Raw genomic sequence first — 14,122 nt, forward strand, 5'->3', positions numbered from 1 at the left:
AGCTTGTCCAGGTCCCTCTGGATGGCATCCCGTCCCTCTGGCGTGTCAACCGCACCACTCAGCTTGGTGTCATCTGCAAACTTGCTGAGGGTGCCCTCGATCCCACTGTCTATGTCATTGATGAAGATATTAAGCCTTAAGTCTGGTCCCAATCACGTGGGCAGACCAATGCTTAATGCAGAGAAAATCAGAGCGTTAACCCTAAGCATCACGCCATCAGCAAGTCGCTGCCTCAGTTTCCCCTCCAAGCTTTTGCTTGTGGGCCATGGTGTTTGGAAGGGGAGATTTCTTTCTGCTAATGAGATGATCCTTGAATATCACAAGCGAGCAGGAAGGAAAACGTAGGGACGTGAAAAAGTAAAAATAAACCCGTCTATAAATAACCCCCCTCCGGCAGCACCAGGCGGCACGGCATGGTAAAGCCCCTTCCAGGGACGGGCAGCTGCTTCCAGCATGCCGCACGGCAGGAAAACAGAGATTTCTTTAACAGCTACAAGAAATTGCTCTTTTCTTGGTGGAAAAAAACGTCCTCGAGCAACCACCTCTAGGCACGCAGATGAAAAGGGGACTCTTCTGCACACAGCCAGTTCAGCCCCGGGGATGCACGTGGGGAGGAGCAGGTGAGGAAATTTGGACATCCTGGATTTGTTTCTGTAATTAGCCCCATCAGACAGCTGGGATTGATTTTTGCCCGCTCCAAGCAAAGCCTGGTTTAAAGTTATTCCCGTAAACCCATGGGGAGAACTTGAGTCCCTTCAGAAAAATCCTGTTTGAAGAGCGATGCTCTCCCCTGCACGGGGTCACCAGCCTCCCTCCTCCCCCAGTGCCACGTCCTGGACCATGTCCAGTATCCTCGACCATTCCCAGTCCAGCTCACACCGCATTGTCCTCTTCCCAGACTCATTCCCTACAACGCCCGAGCAGCAGCTCCCATCTGTGCCGTGGCAGAAGGGTCCCCAGGGCTGTCGTATCCCTTAGGAAAGACCAAAAAGCAGGGCCAGACAAGGAAACATGCATGGGATGGACACCTCCACATGGCGAGAAGGCTTTTCCTCACAGGACATGACCAGAGATGTCCCAAGAAGCCCCGAAAAATGTTCAACCAAGGATAGGCCACACAAGGACTGCAGGCACAAGGGCAAGGGAGCATCCCTGCGCTGTCACCCCGGGAAATGCAAGGGATGCTTTGCCCTGAGAGCCCCAGAGGTGCCTCCTGGGGAAGCACCAGCAGAACAGAGCCCCACGGGAAGCCTCAAAGGGGAATAAATTGTGTCTGGCAATAACCTTTGGGCTAAGGGATGTGCACTCATGCAGTCCTGGGCTCCCCAAAAATTCCCCGAGACTGAGCTCTGAGCCCCCTTCCAGCACCCCCCCTCCATTTTCCTGCATCCTCGTGGCCAGCCCACCACCAGCACCACGAACCGATTGTGCCCCAGAAATCCCAACAGAAGAAAACTAAACAGGTTTCCAGTTGCAATTGAAAAACTATCATGATGTTGATTCAGCCTTCGAAGAATACGGATAAAAGCGGGTTGCCAGTTGTAGGCAAAGAGCAGGCAATGCTCGGAGACGACGTGAGCACAGGTTATATTTAGGGCAATCCAATAAAGCTGTACTTTGACCTTAAAAAAAGGGACCGAGTGCAGCTGGGAAGAAAAGCAAGGCGAGCAGCGCGCTTCACAGACCTCATATTAATGCATCAAGCTTCTGCAGTGCACATATTTATTTTGTCAAACTGTCAAAAATGGCACCTTTACGGTTTTATAAAAAGAGGCATTAGAATAGAAAACGCTTTGTAGCTAAAAAAAAAAAAAAAAGAATACATTGCCCGGGTTTTGATATTGAATAGGATTGAAAAGCTGAGGAAATAGGGGCTGCAAAGGGATCGCGGAGCGGAGTGAGACGGAGAAGCTGCGTTTTCATCTGGGTAGAGGCGGCAATGCTGCCCGGTGTAACACATGGATGGGGTCTCTGACACATCGATCAATACATGTGTTTGCACACTTTTCAAAAAGCTTTTGACCTGAAGCTAGCTAATAGATGGAGATCTGAAACGCTGCTGAATTTTCCCAGATGACTATTTTTGGTCCAAAATAAAAAGCCTATTTTTCCCCGTCCCCAGCTGGGGAGAGGCAGCCCCCGTTTGGAGTCACCCTGTCTCCGAAGGATGCAACTCCTGAGCCAAATGCAGCCCATGAACCCACGGGGGCAGGGAACAAGCGATGGCATGAAGAGCCACAAATTTGGGTTGAAATCCTTTGCTGTTGAGCAAGAGGGAGAGCAGAGCAGAGCCCCCACCCCGGCACCCGCCAGAGCCGCCCCAGCTGGGACTGGGGGGCTGGGAGGTGCTGCTTTTAAGGGGACATTAGGAAGGGATGATGCAATATTTCACAGCTAATGGCTGTCAGAAGCGTTGCCGTTTCAGCACAGGCTTTTTGAAACACTGCCAGGAGGAGGCTGGAAATTCAACCTCACCTTGGGGAAACTTCTCCGAGAGAAGGTAACTCGTGGCGGGATGCAAAGCGGCACCACATCAAGCCCCGCGGCTGAATGCATGGTCTAGAGGTGAGGGAAATAACTGACTATTCAGAAATAAATGTATTTCACATGATGACAGCTGCTCTGGGATCAGCTGCGGCCTCCCCGCCTCGAGGCCAGCGGGGATTTTGTGATTGCCCACCCGTGCAAGGAGTACGCCGGGATGCTCGGTGCCGCGTTTCCCACCAGGCGCGTGGGTGACAGCGGGTATGTGGCAATTCCTTGAGACCGAGGCAGCTCTGGAGTGTTTGGGATGGTTTGGGAGACCCCAAATCCCAGCTTGCTTCCCAACCAGCTGCAAGAAGCCTCCTCCAACAGTCTCATTCCTGCACTTTGCTGCAATGACCCTGAGCATCACCAGCCACCCAGCCAGCAGATCTTTAAGACCTCAACCTCCCTCCCCTGGCCCCGTCCCAAACTCACTCTTACTAGTCCCATACCCAGTTTTACATGTAATAGAGACAACAGCTTTGGGAAAGGGAAGAAAAGCTCCAGGACACCGTGACTTATCTTGCAAGGTTTCCCACATCCTCAGGAGCGAGGAGACCTCCCATGGTCAGGCTCCGGTCTCATGGAGCACCCGCTCTCCTTGCAAGCACCCAGTTTTCCCACCTCTGCTGCCCTTCTGGCCGTTTCACAGACCATTGGACCTAACACTTGCATCCTGCTAAGCCTTCAGACACCCGAGCTATTTTCACAGCACCAAGTTATTGATGAAACCTGGTGTCTACACGTGGCCAGCTGCTTCACACAATTAAAGGCTTTTCCACGCTGTGGCGATGCTTGAGCAGGGTCCAGACCCCATCACCCATCCAGGGACCTGACCAGGGCACCATGCAAAAAACCAAAAAAACAAACAAAAAACCCAGAACAGAAGCTGCCGATCCCACCAGATTACATCCCTCCTGGTTAAAACAAACCATTCCTGTCTCAAGCTCCACTTCTACAGGAGATGGATCTGCCTGGACTCACTTAAATGGGATTGCTGTCTGCTTCGCAGCACAAGTCACAGCAGATGGAGAACATCTCTTTGCTAGAGCCAGCCTTGCCTCCCAGTAACGTTTGACTGCAGGAAGGTGTTTCGGAAAGAAAAAATTATTCCAGCTGAGCATGAGACATCGAAGCTTACCTGGTGATGATGGCAAGGTGGGGAGGACTCATGCAAGCTCCCATGAAGAGCACCACGTTCTCGTGCCGGGTCTGCCGGTACGCCATCACCTCCCTCTTGAAGGCCTTCAGCTGGTCCTCGTTGTCCCGCTCGATGTCGATGAGGCGGATGGCCACCTCCCCGTGCCAGCGCCCGTGAAAGACCTGCCCGAAGCGGCCCTTGCCGATGAGCTCGCCAATCTCGAGCTGCTCGAAGGGGATGTCCCACTCCTGGAGGAAGATGCTGGTCTGGCTGGCCTTGCGGGGGAAGTTGCGTGCGGAGAGGAGCGAGAGGTTCATCTCTTCAAAGTCATCCTCGGACTCCTGCGCCTCCTCAGTGCCTTCCTCATTCTGCAGGGGGGGGCAAAGGGAGGTGAGCATAATAAAACGGGGGGAAAAAAAACTGTGGCCAAGGAAGATGACGTGGACAAAACCCCACTGATGCACCTACTGCTCACTCAGACCCAGAGAAACCGGGCAGGTACCTTCCAAAGGCAACCGGGCGGCTGCGCTTTATGCAAAGCCAGCAGAAACCCAGATTTTGCAGGGAGGGAGTTTATTTACCCCAGGGTTAAATATAAGAAAGCGACACAATTCATTTTTCTGAAAGCAGTGTTTCATCCTACCCCTGCCGAGCCGTGCTCTGCTAATACCGACTGCTCCCAACCCAGCGCTCCCCAGTCTGCAGCCCCCAGCCCCCCGAGACAGGTCTGGCTTTTTTCTTGACGCTCTGTATATGCTTTCTACAGGATTTACAATGCCCATTAAAAGCTGCATCCGCGTCCTCACCCTTCACCCCTTCCCCTCCACCGCATTTTTAATGCATCTCAGAAAAACTCATTGAATTATAAATTTGAAGGCAGCCGCGAAGCCCATCAGCGTCCCTCTTCATGGGGTGGGGACACGGATGCCTGGGCAGGATCAGGCCTGGCCATTAATTCAATTATCAGCAATTTCACCGCACAGATGCTAAACTTATCTGGTTCCTGTGAAATGTGCCCCAAGATGTACATAAAATAAAGGCCCATTAAGCAGAGGAGCGAGCCCAGCCATCTCACCTCCGAGGTGGGCTCCACTTCAATTTGAAGCAATGGGTTTCCTTCCAGGCTGTTAAAAGAATCACTGAATTACCGCCAGGTAAAAAACCACGGTTTGGTGGGGAGCACGCGCAGGCGTCGAGTCCTGCTTCCCGCAGCATCGCTCTGCACCAGGACTAAAGGGATCCGGGAGGAGAAGTACCAGGCTCGCTGCTAATTTGGGAGAGCAACCCCTTCCCACCCACACCCTGGCTGCCTCCGTCCCTGAGGACGGCCCTGGGTGCTCGCACGGGAGGGGTGAGGATAGCAGGAACGAGCAATAGTCATTACTGCATCAATTAATATTGGATGCGTGAAGCTCCAGGATGGATTTGGTGATGTGGGAGCACACGACCGGGTCTCCATCCCGTCGCCCAAAGCGCACGGTGCGGAGGATGCACCATCGCTGTGCGCCCTGGGAGGCGTCACCCCTGGTTAACCCAGGGTAAGGGACAGATTTACACCCTCGCAGCTTTTGACCTTATCGAGGCAGCACTGGGGCATGCATTCATGGCATTTTTAGGTGGTTTCTAAGATCAGAATTACCTTCCCAACGAACACCAGCCAAAGCAACAAGCGCGGCTGATTAGCAGCCATAAAAGAAGAAAACGGGTTTTTCAATTATTTTTGAGAAGTGGAGGTTTCAAAGACTTTTCCTGCAGTAAGAGCACCCAAATTTGTCTAGTTTCCCAGCTCCCTGGGCCAGGGGCTCCTCTTTTTCTTCTCCGCTTACACAGCACCTCCCACCACCAGGTCCATGACCAGGGTCCCGCTGCACCCGACAGCTGACAGGGAATTAGGGAAATTCCGTGAGGAAGATGACCTGGAGCAGCTCGGGTGGTTTTGAACACAATATAAATATATTATAAGTTATTACTATCATTAACATAAATAACAGCGTCCCCTCCCAGAGGCAGCAAGGATCACAGGAGAGGCATAACACTCCCTAAGCCACTCGCACGCGGTGGTCCTGTGCCTCCTATGCCATCCAGTCGCCACTAAAGAGCTATAAATCCCAGGGGAGACAAGTTGCGTATACAAAAGGAGCTGACCCTGGTATTTTAAGCAGCATAGAAAGCCCAGGTGGATGCAGACGGCTTCTGCTGCCCGCCACGATGCACAGGCGGTTTGCAGGAGCAGTAGTTTCCTCCTGCCTGATCTTTAACCCAGGCACGAATACCTGTCTCCCGAGTATCCGAAGCAGAGTCTGCTGTTTAACCCAGCCAAGCCCGGGGTAACCTCAGCAGCTCCCACGGGTTATTTTCAGTGGGGCGAGCAAGAGGAGAATCACAGATTTTGCATATTGAAAGCTATTTTCCCACAAAAGCCTGCCAGCCCTACGCCTGATACCTTGCTTTAGGGCAGGGAAGGAAAAAAAAAAATAAAAGGCTTTGACTTCACCACTTTGCCATTCATTTCCAGCCACCAGCGGGGACAGCAGCTCCGTCCCCGTCCCTCCCATCGCCTCCCCCAGAGATGAGATCCGCCAGACCCCCCGGCAGTTGCCAATAGAGTTCGGAGCGCCATGGGCGAGCCGGACACAAACCGCATCACAGCCTGGAGCGAGACCCTATCTGTTAAACTCCTGGCTTGTAAAATCCTTCACAAAATGGCATTTATAAAAAGGACCGGCAAGCAACCCTGAACTGTAACATGGCTGCGGGATGCTGCCGGGGCAGCACAGGCGCGAGGACCTTGGTGAAGGCCAGATTCAGCGGAGCAGCTCAGACCCGACCTGCTGGGGAGAGCTAGTCCTAACGCCGATTACATACTGCATTTCAAAACTAATTTCAGTGCAAAGTTTATTGGGCTTCAAAATATTACAGGTGGGGCTGCAAGAACCGCCTTTATTAAAACTATCTCAAAGACCCTGGTTCTTTGCTTATAATTCAGTAGAAGATTAATTGCTTGGGCTTTAGTTTCTCAGACTGAGAGTCTTTTTTTTTTCCGAGGGCGAAGCGCTGCGTGGGTGCATTGCTGTGGGTTATAAATCAATCCCCTCCCCTCTCCTTTCAACCCTTCTCCTCCCTGAGACACAAGCCAGAGCCGTGAGCTGGGTTAGGGCGGCAGGAGCACCGGGGGGTCACCACGACCATCCACCCCAACCTGCCCAAAGGGCAGCCCTGAGCCCCAAACTGGTCTTGCAAAGCCAGGGGACCACCCATGGGTGCCCGGAGGAGGTGGGGTGCACACGATGCGCTGCCTGGGGAGGGGAAGGTGAAGCTAGCCGGGAGGAGGGGGAGGCACTCACATGGGGTTGGAGTTGACAGGGTGGAGGACCACCTGCGGGGCTCGGGTCGGCGTCTCAGGTACCACGTCTGGGGAGAAGAGAATGGAGTGAGGGCGGGCTGGGAGGCACCAGGAGCCCTTTCCAGTGCCAGGGGCACCCGGGGGAACTAAATCCCACTGAAAACCTCCCTTCGTCCCCAGGTCCAATTTAGTTACACCCTTAGCTATAGCTGGGTATAACTTAGGGTCACCCAGCCCTGTAGCATCTTAGTAGTGCACGGTCCTGCAACAATATACTAGTTTTGGGGAGAAACCCCACCCCAGCACAACCCCCCTGCACAAATCCAGGGGTCAGGAGAGCCGGCCATGCACCCACCCCCCTAAGGGATATCTTAGCACCCTGCGTTACAGGAGAGACTTTCGAAGAGACTTACCCGGGAAAATGAACTGCTGCTTGTACTTGTAGTAATGGGAAGCTGGAAAAGAGAAAAGGGGGTTTAAACACCGACCTGCAGAGCCAGACTCTGGAGAGGCTCCGACCTGCTCCGAATCCTGCACCATAAACTGCCGGCCCCAGGTCCGGGCCCCCCCCCTGCATGACCCAACCTCTCCCACCTCCATCTCTCCGGAGGATGCCACCCACGATGGCACATAGGGTGCCCAGGCCAAAAAATTAAGACCTTAGCCCTCTAATGATCCGGCTGGATTATAACTTAATGTTTGCCACCATCAGCTACTGCTGATGCATTTGGACAGTGTTGATGTCATCTGCAAAGTTGCCGGTGGGATTTGGACACCTGGTTGCCAGCAGTGCTTGGCTCCCGACCGGCCTTCAGGAACCGCTCGGCATCATGGAGACACCAAGCAATGGATTTGCAGCTGCTGCCCGTTTTTGCCCGATCCAGCCCATCTAACCGTGCATTTTTGCCATGCTTCAGAGATGCGTCCTTCCTGGGCTGGCTGCCTCCCTCCCGGCGCACCGAAAGGAGCGGGCGGCTGGCAGCAGCCCCAGGAGCCACTGCCCAAAGCCAGCGCTGCAAAAGGGCTCTGGGTGGTGGTACCCTCCATCGTCTCCCTGTCGCCAGCGGGCAAAGCCCAAGGGCTGATTTGACTCAGGGCATGCAGGTCATGGGTATGAAGCAAGACAGAGCTGCTGAGGCCACTAGAGGTTAGCACCAGCTCAGAAGGCACCTTCTCCTTGAGCTTCAAGACCTCAAAGACTGTCCCTCAGCTTCTCTCCAGCTTCGAGACCCCGAAGACTGACCTCAGCTCTGCAGTGGGACCTGAGCAGCCCTGAGCCAAGATCAAAGGAGACTCGAAGGTAATTCTGGCAGAAAAAGGTCACCGTGTTGCAATTTCCAAGCTCAAATCCTAATCCCCAAGATGACCATCTTGATGAGATGAGAACTTCCCGCGCAGGAAGATGAAAGCACAGTAAATCCTGCTTTGTGTCAGATCAGCTCCTGTTTGCCACAGGGTTCCGCTCATCACAGGCATTAAAGCAGGGAGCAACCCCCTCGGAGCTGCCGGGGTCTGATCCTGCCCCGCTCCATCCCTGCTGGCCGGGCAAGTGTGCCAGGGGCTCCCTGCGCTGGCTCAGCTCCGGTGGCAGCGACAGCATGTCCAGGTCCCCATGAGGAGATGCTGCTGCCCACTGTGAGGGTTACTTCTGTGGTTTCTGCTTTAAACAACATGAAATCACGTCTCAAATGATCTGCAGGGAGGTCTCTGCTCCAGAAGTGATGCGTGACAGGGTCACCAAATGCTGGACCCTCTGTCCCTTCCCCCCAGACCCAGGCAGGGTCCAGGCTTGCCCAGCAAGCAGTCTGGGGACATTAATCGCTGCGAGCCCGGCTATCGGGCTGCCAAGACATCAGGATGCTTTGGCTCTGGCTGGACCACCGTGAACTCAGTTATACCGGCATAGAAACCCACGCCGTGCTCTCAGGTTTGCAGCCACGCTGTGGACTATCCCCTCCCAGCACTTGGAGGCTCGAGGGCTGCAGCTGGTGAGATCCCGACCTGGGGAGCAGGAGCCAAGCCCCTCCTCGCCAGATGGGTCACATCAATCCTCGCAATGCCCAGTGCTTCCTCACAGCTCCTCCACTGTTTTCCTCGTGCCCCTCCAGCATCCTGCCTGAGCCCCAGGCACTCCAGCGAGCAAGACTTGTGCGCGGCTGCAGCCTCTCCGGGCACACAAGGGCCTGTGTTGCTTGGTTTTTATTTTTTTTCCAGCTTTTGGAAATGTTTGTTATTGTGGTGATGTGATGTGATGTGATCCTGCTAGTCAAATCCCCCCCTCACCTCTCTCCTCCTCCTCTCTAGCTGAAGGCTTGTCAAGACAGAAGGGAGGAATCACCACGGTGCAGCAGATCAGCGGAGCATGAAGGTGCTATCTGGTTCCTCCGTAGAAGCAGTCCTGACTCTCCTTCCTACCTGGACCAGTTCGTTAACCCTGGAGGTTTTTTGGATGCCGGATGGACCCCAACCTCCTGGCTGCTGCCCCGTCAAAGAAGCTCAAGGCCACGGACCAAACAGGGGGTCACCATCCCCAGGCCAGCCAGGAGTCCCGAAATCCTGAGTTTCAGCATCTCAGAGATGGGTCAGGGCCATGGCTCCCCCTCCTCTCCCCTCGCCAGGCCCGTTTTTGGGAGCAGCTGGAGAGGCAGGCGGGTGGCTGAGGACAGTCCATCCCCTCCACGCTGCCAGGAGTAATGCTGAGCCATCCCCCTCCAGGAAGGGACCTTCCCTGGAGCAGCAGCACTGCCCAAGGACATCCCGAAGGCAGCTGCGCTGGGGCAGGCATCGGTACGTCCTCAGGCCAGGAGGAGCATTTTTGGCCATTCAATGTAAATCCTGTGTCCTGCAGCCACCATGACCAAATTACCTCTTCCACCCTCCCTGAAGAGACTGAGCTCCAGGAGCAGATGGGTCCCAGGTACCCAGACAAGACTTGGTAGGACAAGCTACATCAAACACCCCCAGCATCAGCTACTCCCCACTATCACCCCATGCATGCTGCCAGCATCACCCCAAAGACACAGTGAAGTCAACCCAAGTTACCCTTGTTTCCCGTTTGCTGTTGAGGCAACGCAGTGGGCACATGCCACAGAGAAGTCATGCCTGGAAAGGTTTTTGTAGCCTCAAGTGCAGCAGGTTGCCCACAGAGGTTGTGCTGGCTCCATCCTTGGAGGTTTTCAAGACCAAACTGAATCGAGCCTTGAGCTCTGACTCTGCTTCAAGCAGGAGGCTGGACTAGAGACTCGCAAGCTCCCTCCCAACCTGAATTGTCCTAAACTCGTCTTTGCTGCTCATTTCTGCTTCCAACTTCTCCCCATCCCAGTGTAAGTCCAGGCAGGCAAGCAGATGGAGCAGATCCTTACCCTGAGGACACCCCGGGGCACAAGCCCCTTTCATCAGGCAGATGTGGAGGCGGGGAGCCCATGGGGAACCCAGCACGGTACCTGGCAAGTTGAACTGCTTCTGCTGGCGCGGGCACTGCGGGGAGGGGTGCAGGGGGGATGGGGGCGTCGCGCTGGGCGGCAGCGGCGGGGCCGGCGAGGAGGGTGTGGAGGAGGTGGTGGAGGAGGGGTTGCTGCTGGAGTCTGGCTGGTAGGGCACCGGGATGTGGTCCTGTAGGACACGGTGAGGAAGAGAAGAAGAGAGGAGCCGGTGAGAGCAGTGCCAGCTGGTGCCACCCCAAGGTGCTCCAGTGCAGAGGACCCCGGGTGACAAGTGAGAGCTACTCAGGTCATCCCAGTCCCCTGTTTCCAGAAGCCCTAGAAAACAACCAGAGCCCCAGCCTCGCCTTTTCCAAAGCCATTTGTATTCACAGTTTGCACCAAGGCCACTTCACACCAGAAACAGGGTTCCTCTCCCCGCCCCTCCATGCTATGCACCCACAGCTGAGGGTTCCCTAAACCCCGCTGGCTCTGCAGAGCCATGGCCACCAAGACCAGAGTTGGGGGCCACATCCCTGGGATTCGGTCCTTAGAGACATCAAGGACCTGGCAGCTTCTGCTGACCTCCTTCAAGCCAAAAACCCAGCACTTTGCTTGGCGCAGGGGCTGAGCCGAGGCAGATTTGAAAGGATCAGCCAACGCATCCGAAGACATCCCTTGCCCTTCGTTGACCCTTCCTAACCAAGGCAAGGATGACAGCTTTGGGCGCGCCCCTCCAGAGCACACTGCAATGGGTGAGGAAGGGCCACCTGCGAGCAGACGGGGAGGAGGACCTGCCTGGATATCAGATCTGAAAAGGAAAATTGGAGCCAGAATTTCCCACCTTGCTCATGACCTTGCCGTCCAACTTGGGGACACTTAACAGGCTCTGACCTTCAGCAGCACTGAGCACTCCCATCTCCAGACAGGTGCACCCATGGCAAGATCCCTCCAGGGTTAGAAAATCTGCACAAGCCTCCCCCAGCAGGTAATTTTGTCCAAATTGATTACTTTTTTAATGAGCTGGGCTTTCCAGGAAACCCACATACATTTTGTACAGACCATCCTGACATGCACGACAATCTTGGCTGGGTAAATGTCGTGGTTTAACCCCAGCCAGCAACTAAGCCCCACCCAGCCGCTCGCTCACTCCCCCCCAGTGGGATGGGGGAGAGAATCGGAAGGGTAAAAGTGAGAAAACTCGTGGGCTGAGATAAAGACAGTTTAACAGGTAAAGCAAAAGCCGCGCACACAAGCAAAGCAGAACAAGGAATTCATTCGCTCCTTCCCATCGGCAGGCAGGTGTTCGGCCATCTCCAGGACAGCAGGGCTCCATCACGCCTAACGGTGACTTGGGAAGACAAACGCCATCACTCCGAACGTCCCTCCCTTCCTCCTTCTTCCCCCAGCTTTATATGCTGAGCATGACGTCCCATGGTATGGAATGTCCCGTTGGCCAGTTTGGGTCAGCTGTCCTGGCCGTGCCCCCTCCCGGCTTCTTGTGCACCCCCAGCCTGCTCAGTCGGTAGAGCATGGGGAGCTGAAAAGTCCTTGACTGGTGTAAGCACTGCCCAGCCACAACTAAAACATCGGTGTGTTATCAACATTATTCTCATACTAAACCCAAACCACAGCACTGTACCAGCTACTAGGAAGGAAATTAACTCTATCCCTGCCAAAACCAGGACAGTAAATTATTTTTTAAGCCAAGTCTGAAGGCCACTAACAATGAGATTTCAATGGTATTCACAGAGAAGAGGGTATCGCTGAAGAAATGCTTTTAGAAACGTCAAAGTAAGAAGGAGCCCCTGTTGCATAAAGCACATTCATAGAGGAAACTTCAACCTCAAAGCCAAATATATATATATATATATACACACACACACACACTGTGCATCATCCCGCTCTGGTTAGAGGAAAGCTAGGAAAGGCGAAAGGACTGCACAGCAGAGGCAGAAGAAGAAACAGGGCTGACGACCTCCGCACCCAAAGCCTTTATCAGTGAGCCGAGTCACTTCCCCAGTGCCCCCTAATAAAATGAAAGAGCGTAGTGCCTATGTGAAACGAGTCACTGGAAGGGCTGGCACTAAAACAAAAACACATCTCTATTTCTTTTGAATTCTTGCAGTAGCTCTCCAGCCTCAAAAAGCCATTTGCAACACTCCGTAACAACAACAACAACAAAGCAGATCATTACGCTAAGGATCTCCTAAGAGCTTTAGCTTTAAAAACTGCATCCAGGAGAGCATCATCCGGCACCCAGCCTTCGCCGAGAGCCAGAAGATGCTGAGGTCCGGGAGGAGCTGGGGGTCCTGCCAGGCTTTGGGAAGCCAGGGTTTTGATGACCTGTTCCCCATCGCACCGAGGATTTCCCTCGCTTCAAGCACTTCCAGCCTGCAAACACCTCACCCTGCGCTACCTCCGGCCGCCCGCGAGAAATTTTCCACTGAAGGCAGCAGGCTCTAAATTTCATCAAAAATAACCCTGTGCCGGTTTTATCGCTATTAATGCAGGGCAAAAGCAAGCAAGCCAGGTGCACTGTCAGGTCTGGCTTGACCAGCTTTGCCAGAGACACGATCAAATTCTGGGCTTGCTTTATTTGTAACAATAAATTTGTTATTTACGGAATTCTCAGGTGGTAGCAGAGACCTCAAACCACCCCAAATCCGGCTTAGACCTGGAGACCGAAAGGCCACAATGGAGCAGAACCGGTGGGACACAGGCTATTTTGGAAGTGCTGATCCCATTTTGTTTTTAAAAGAAATAACCTTGGCGGACGCAACCCACGCTGGGAAACCCAAGGGGCGAGGGGTTTGCAGCTCTGCTCACAGCATGGCTCATCCTGCCTCAACACCAAGCTCACCCTCGCTCTGCTCCTTGAATTAGCACCCGTCCATGGGATTATTTTTTTAATTTAAGCCCCCAGGCAGGTTTCTAGGCAGCTCCTACCCAGGCGCTGACACCCACATCAGTCCTATAGCGGTGGATGTGCCTGGAGACCCATGGAGACACCTGCAAGGCTCGGTCCTGGCAGACGGCTGAGGGGCTGGGAGATGCCCCATCCTGGGGACAACCCACCAGTCCCCTCCTGCCCCAAACACAAGCCCAGAGCATGGCCCCTTTTGCTTTTAAATTCCTTCTTTTAGAAATTACTCTCCGAGCTGTGCTCCCACCCAGCTCCATCAAACAGGATTGATGCTCCCGAAGGACATGCCCTGCGAAAGCTGCTGCTCCTCATGCAAGGAGCATCCCCGCTGGGAAAGCCGAGGCAAATGGGGTGGCTCAAGGAACCCAACTCGGGTGGCATTTGAAAATGCCACTGGCTTCGGTCCCCTTGTCTGCAGCAGCTGCACGCGAAGAACCAGCAAAAGCCGCTGATATTTCGGCGACACGGGGCCGGTCCCCCCTGGCAGGGGGTGGGCATGAAGGGGGTGTTCAGAGCTGGGTGGAGCAGCTCACCTTGTTGAGTTTGTTGGTTTTGGGGAGCGTCTGGCTGACGTGCAGGTCCGAATACCTGGGGGGTTTCCTCAAGGGGTTGTTGATATCGCAGGGCACCGACTCTGTCCGGACTAACCTTGCTGGATTAAGAAGGGAGCAAGGGGAAAAGGGGATGGAGAGGAGGGGGAGAGAGATGGAGAGACATCAAAGCTTCGAAGGAGTACTTGGGGTCACCCTGCGTTTGCAAACCGCTCT

General features: G+C 54.2%; 1 protein-coding gene across 1 annotated transcript in view; it reads right to left on the minus strand.

Annotated features, from left to right (window-relative positions):
* Positions 1 to 14,122, minus strand: part of KSR2 (kinase suppressor of ras 2) — a 75,690-nt gene that overhangs the window by 22,911 nt on the left and 38,657 nt on the right. Inside the window, exons 7-12 of the mRNA XM_009320210.1 lie at positions 13,889 to 14,013; positions 10,454 to 10,622; positions 7,424 to 7,465; positions 7,012 to 7,078; positions 4,743 to 4,791; positions 3,668 to 4,035 (exon numbers count right to left, since the gene is read on the minus strand). Coding sequence (XP_009318485.1) covers positions 3,668 to 4,035; positions 4,743 to 4,791; positions 7,012 to 7,078; positions 7,424 to 7,465; positions 10,454 to 10,622; positions 13,889 to 14,013 — 820 coding nt within the window. The remainder of the gene's footprint in view (positions 1 to 3,667; positions 4,036 to 4,742; positions 4,792 to 7,011; positions 7,079 to 7,423; positions 7,466 to 10,453; positions 10,623 to 13,888; positions 14,014 to 14,122) is intronic.

The sequence above is a fragment of the Pygoscelis adeliae genome, unplaced genomic scaffold (assembly GCF_000699105.1).
Source record: "Pygoscelis adeliae isolate BGI_AS28 unplaced genomic scaffold, ASM69910v1 Scaffold483, whole genome shotgun sequence".
NCBI classification, from domain to species: Eukaryota; Metazoa; Chordata; class Aves; order Sphenisciformes; family Spheniscidae; genus Pygoscelis; species Pygoscelis adeliae.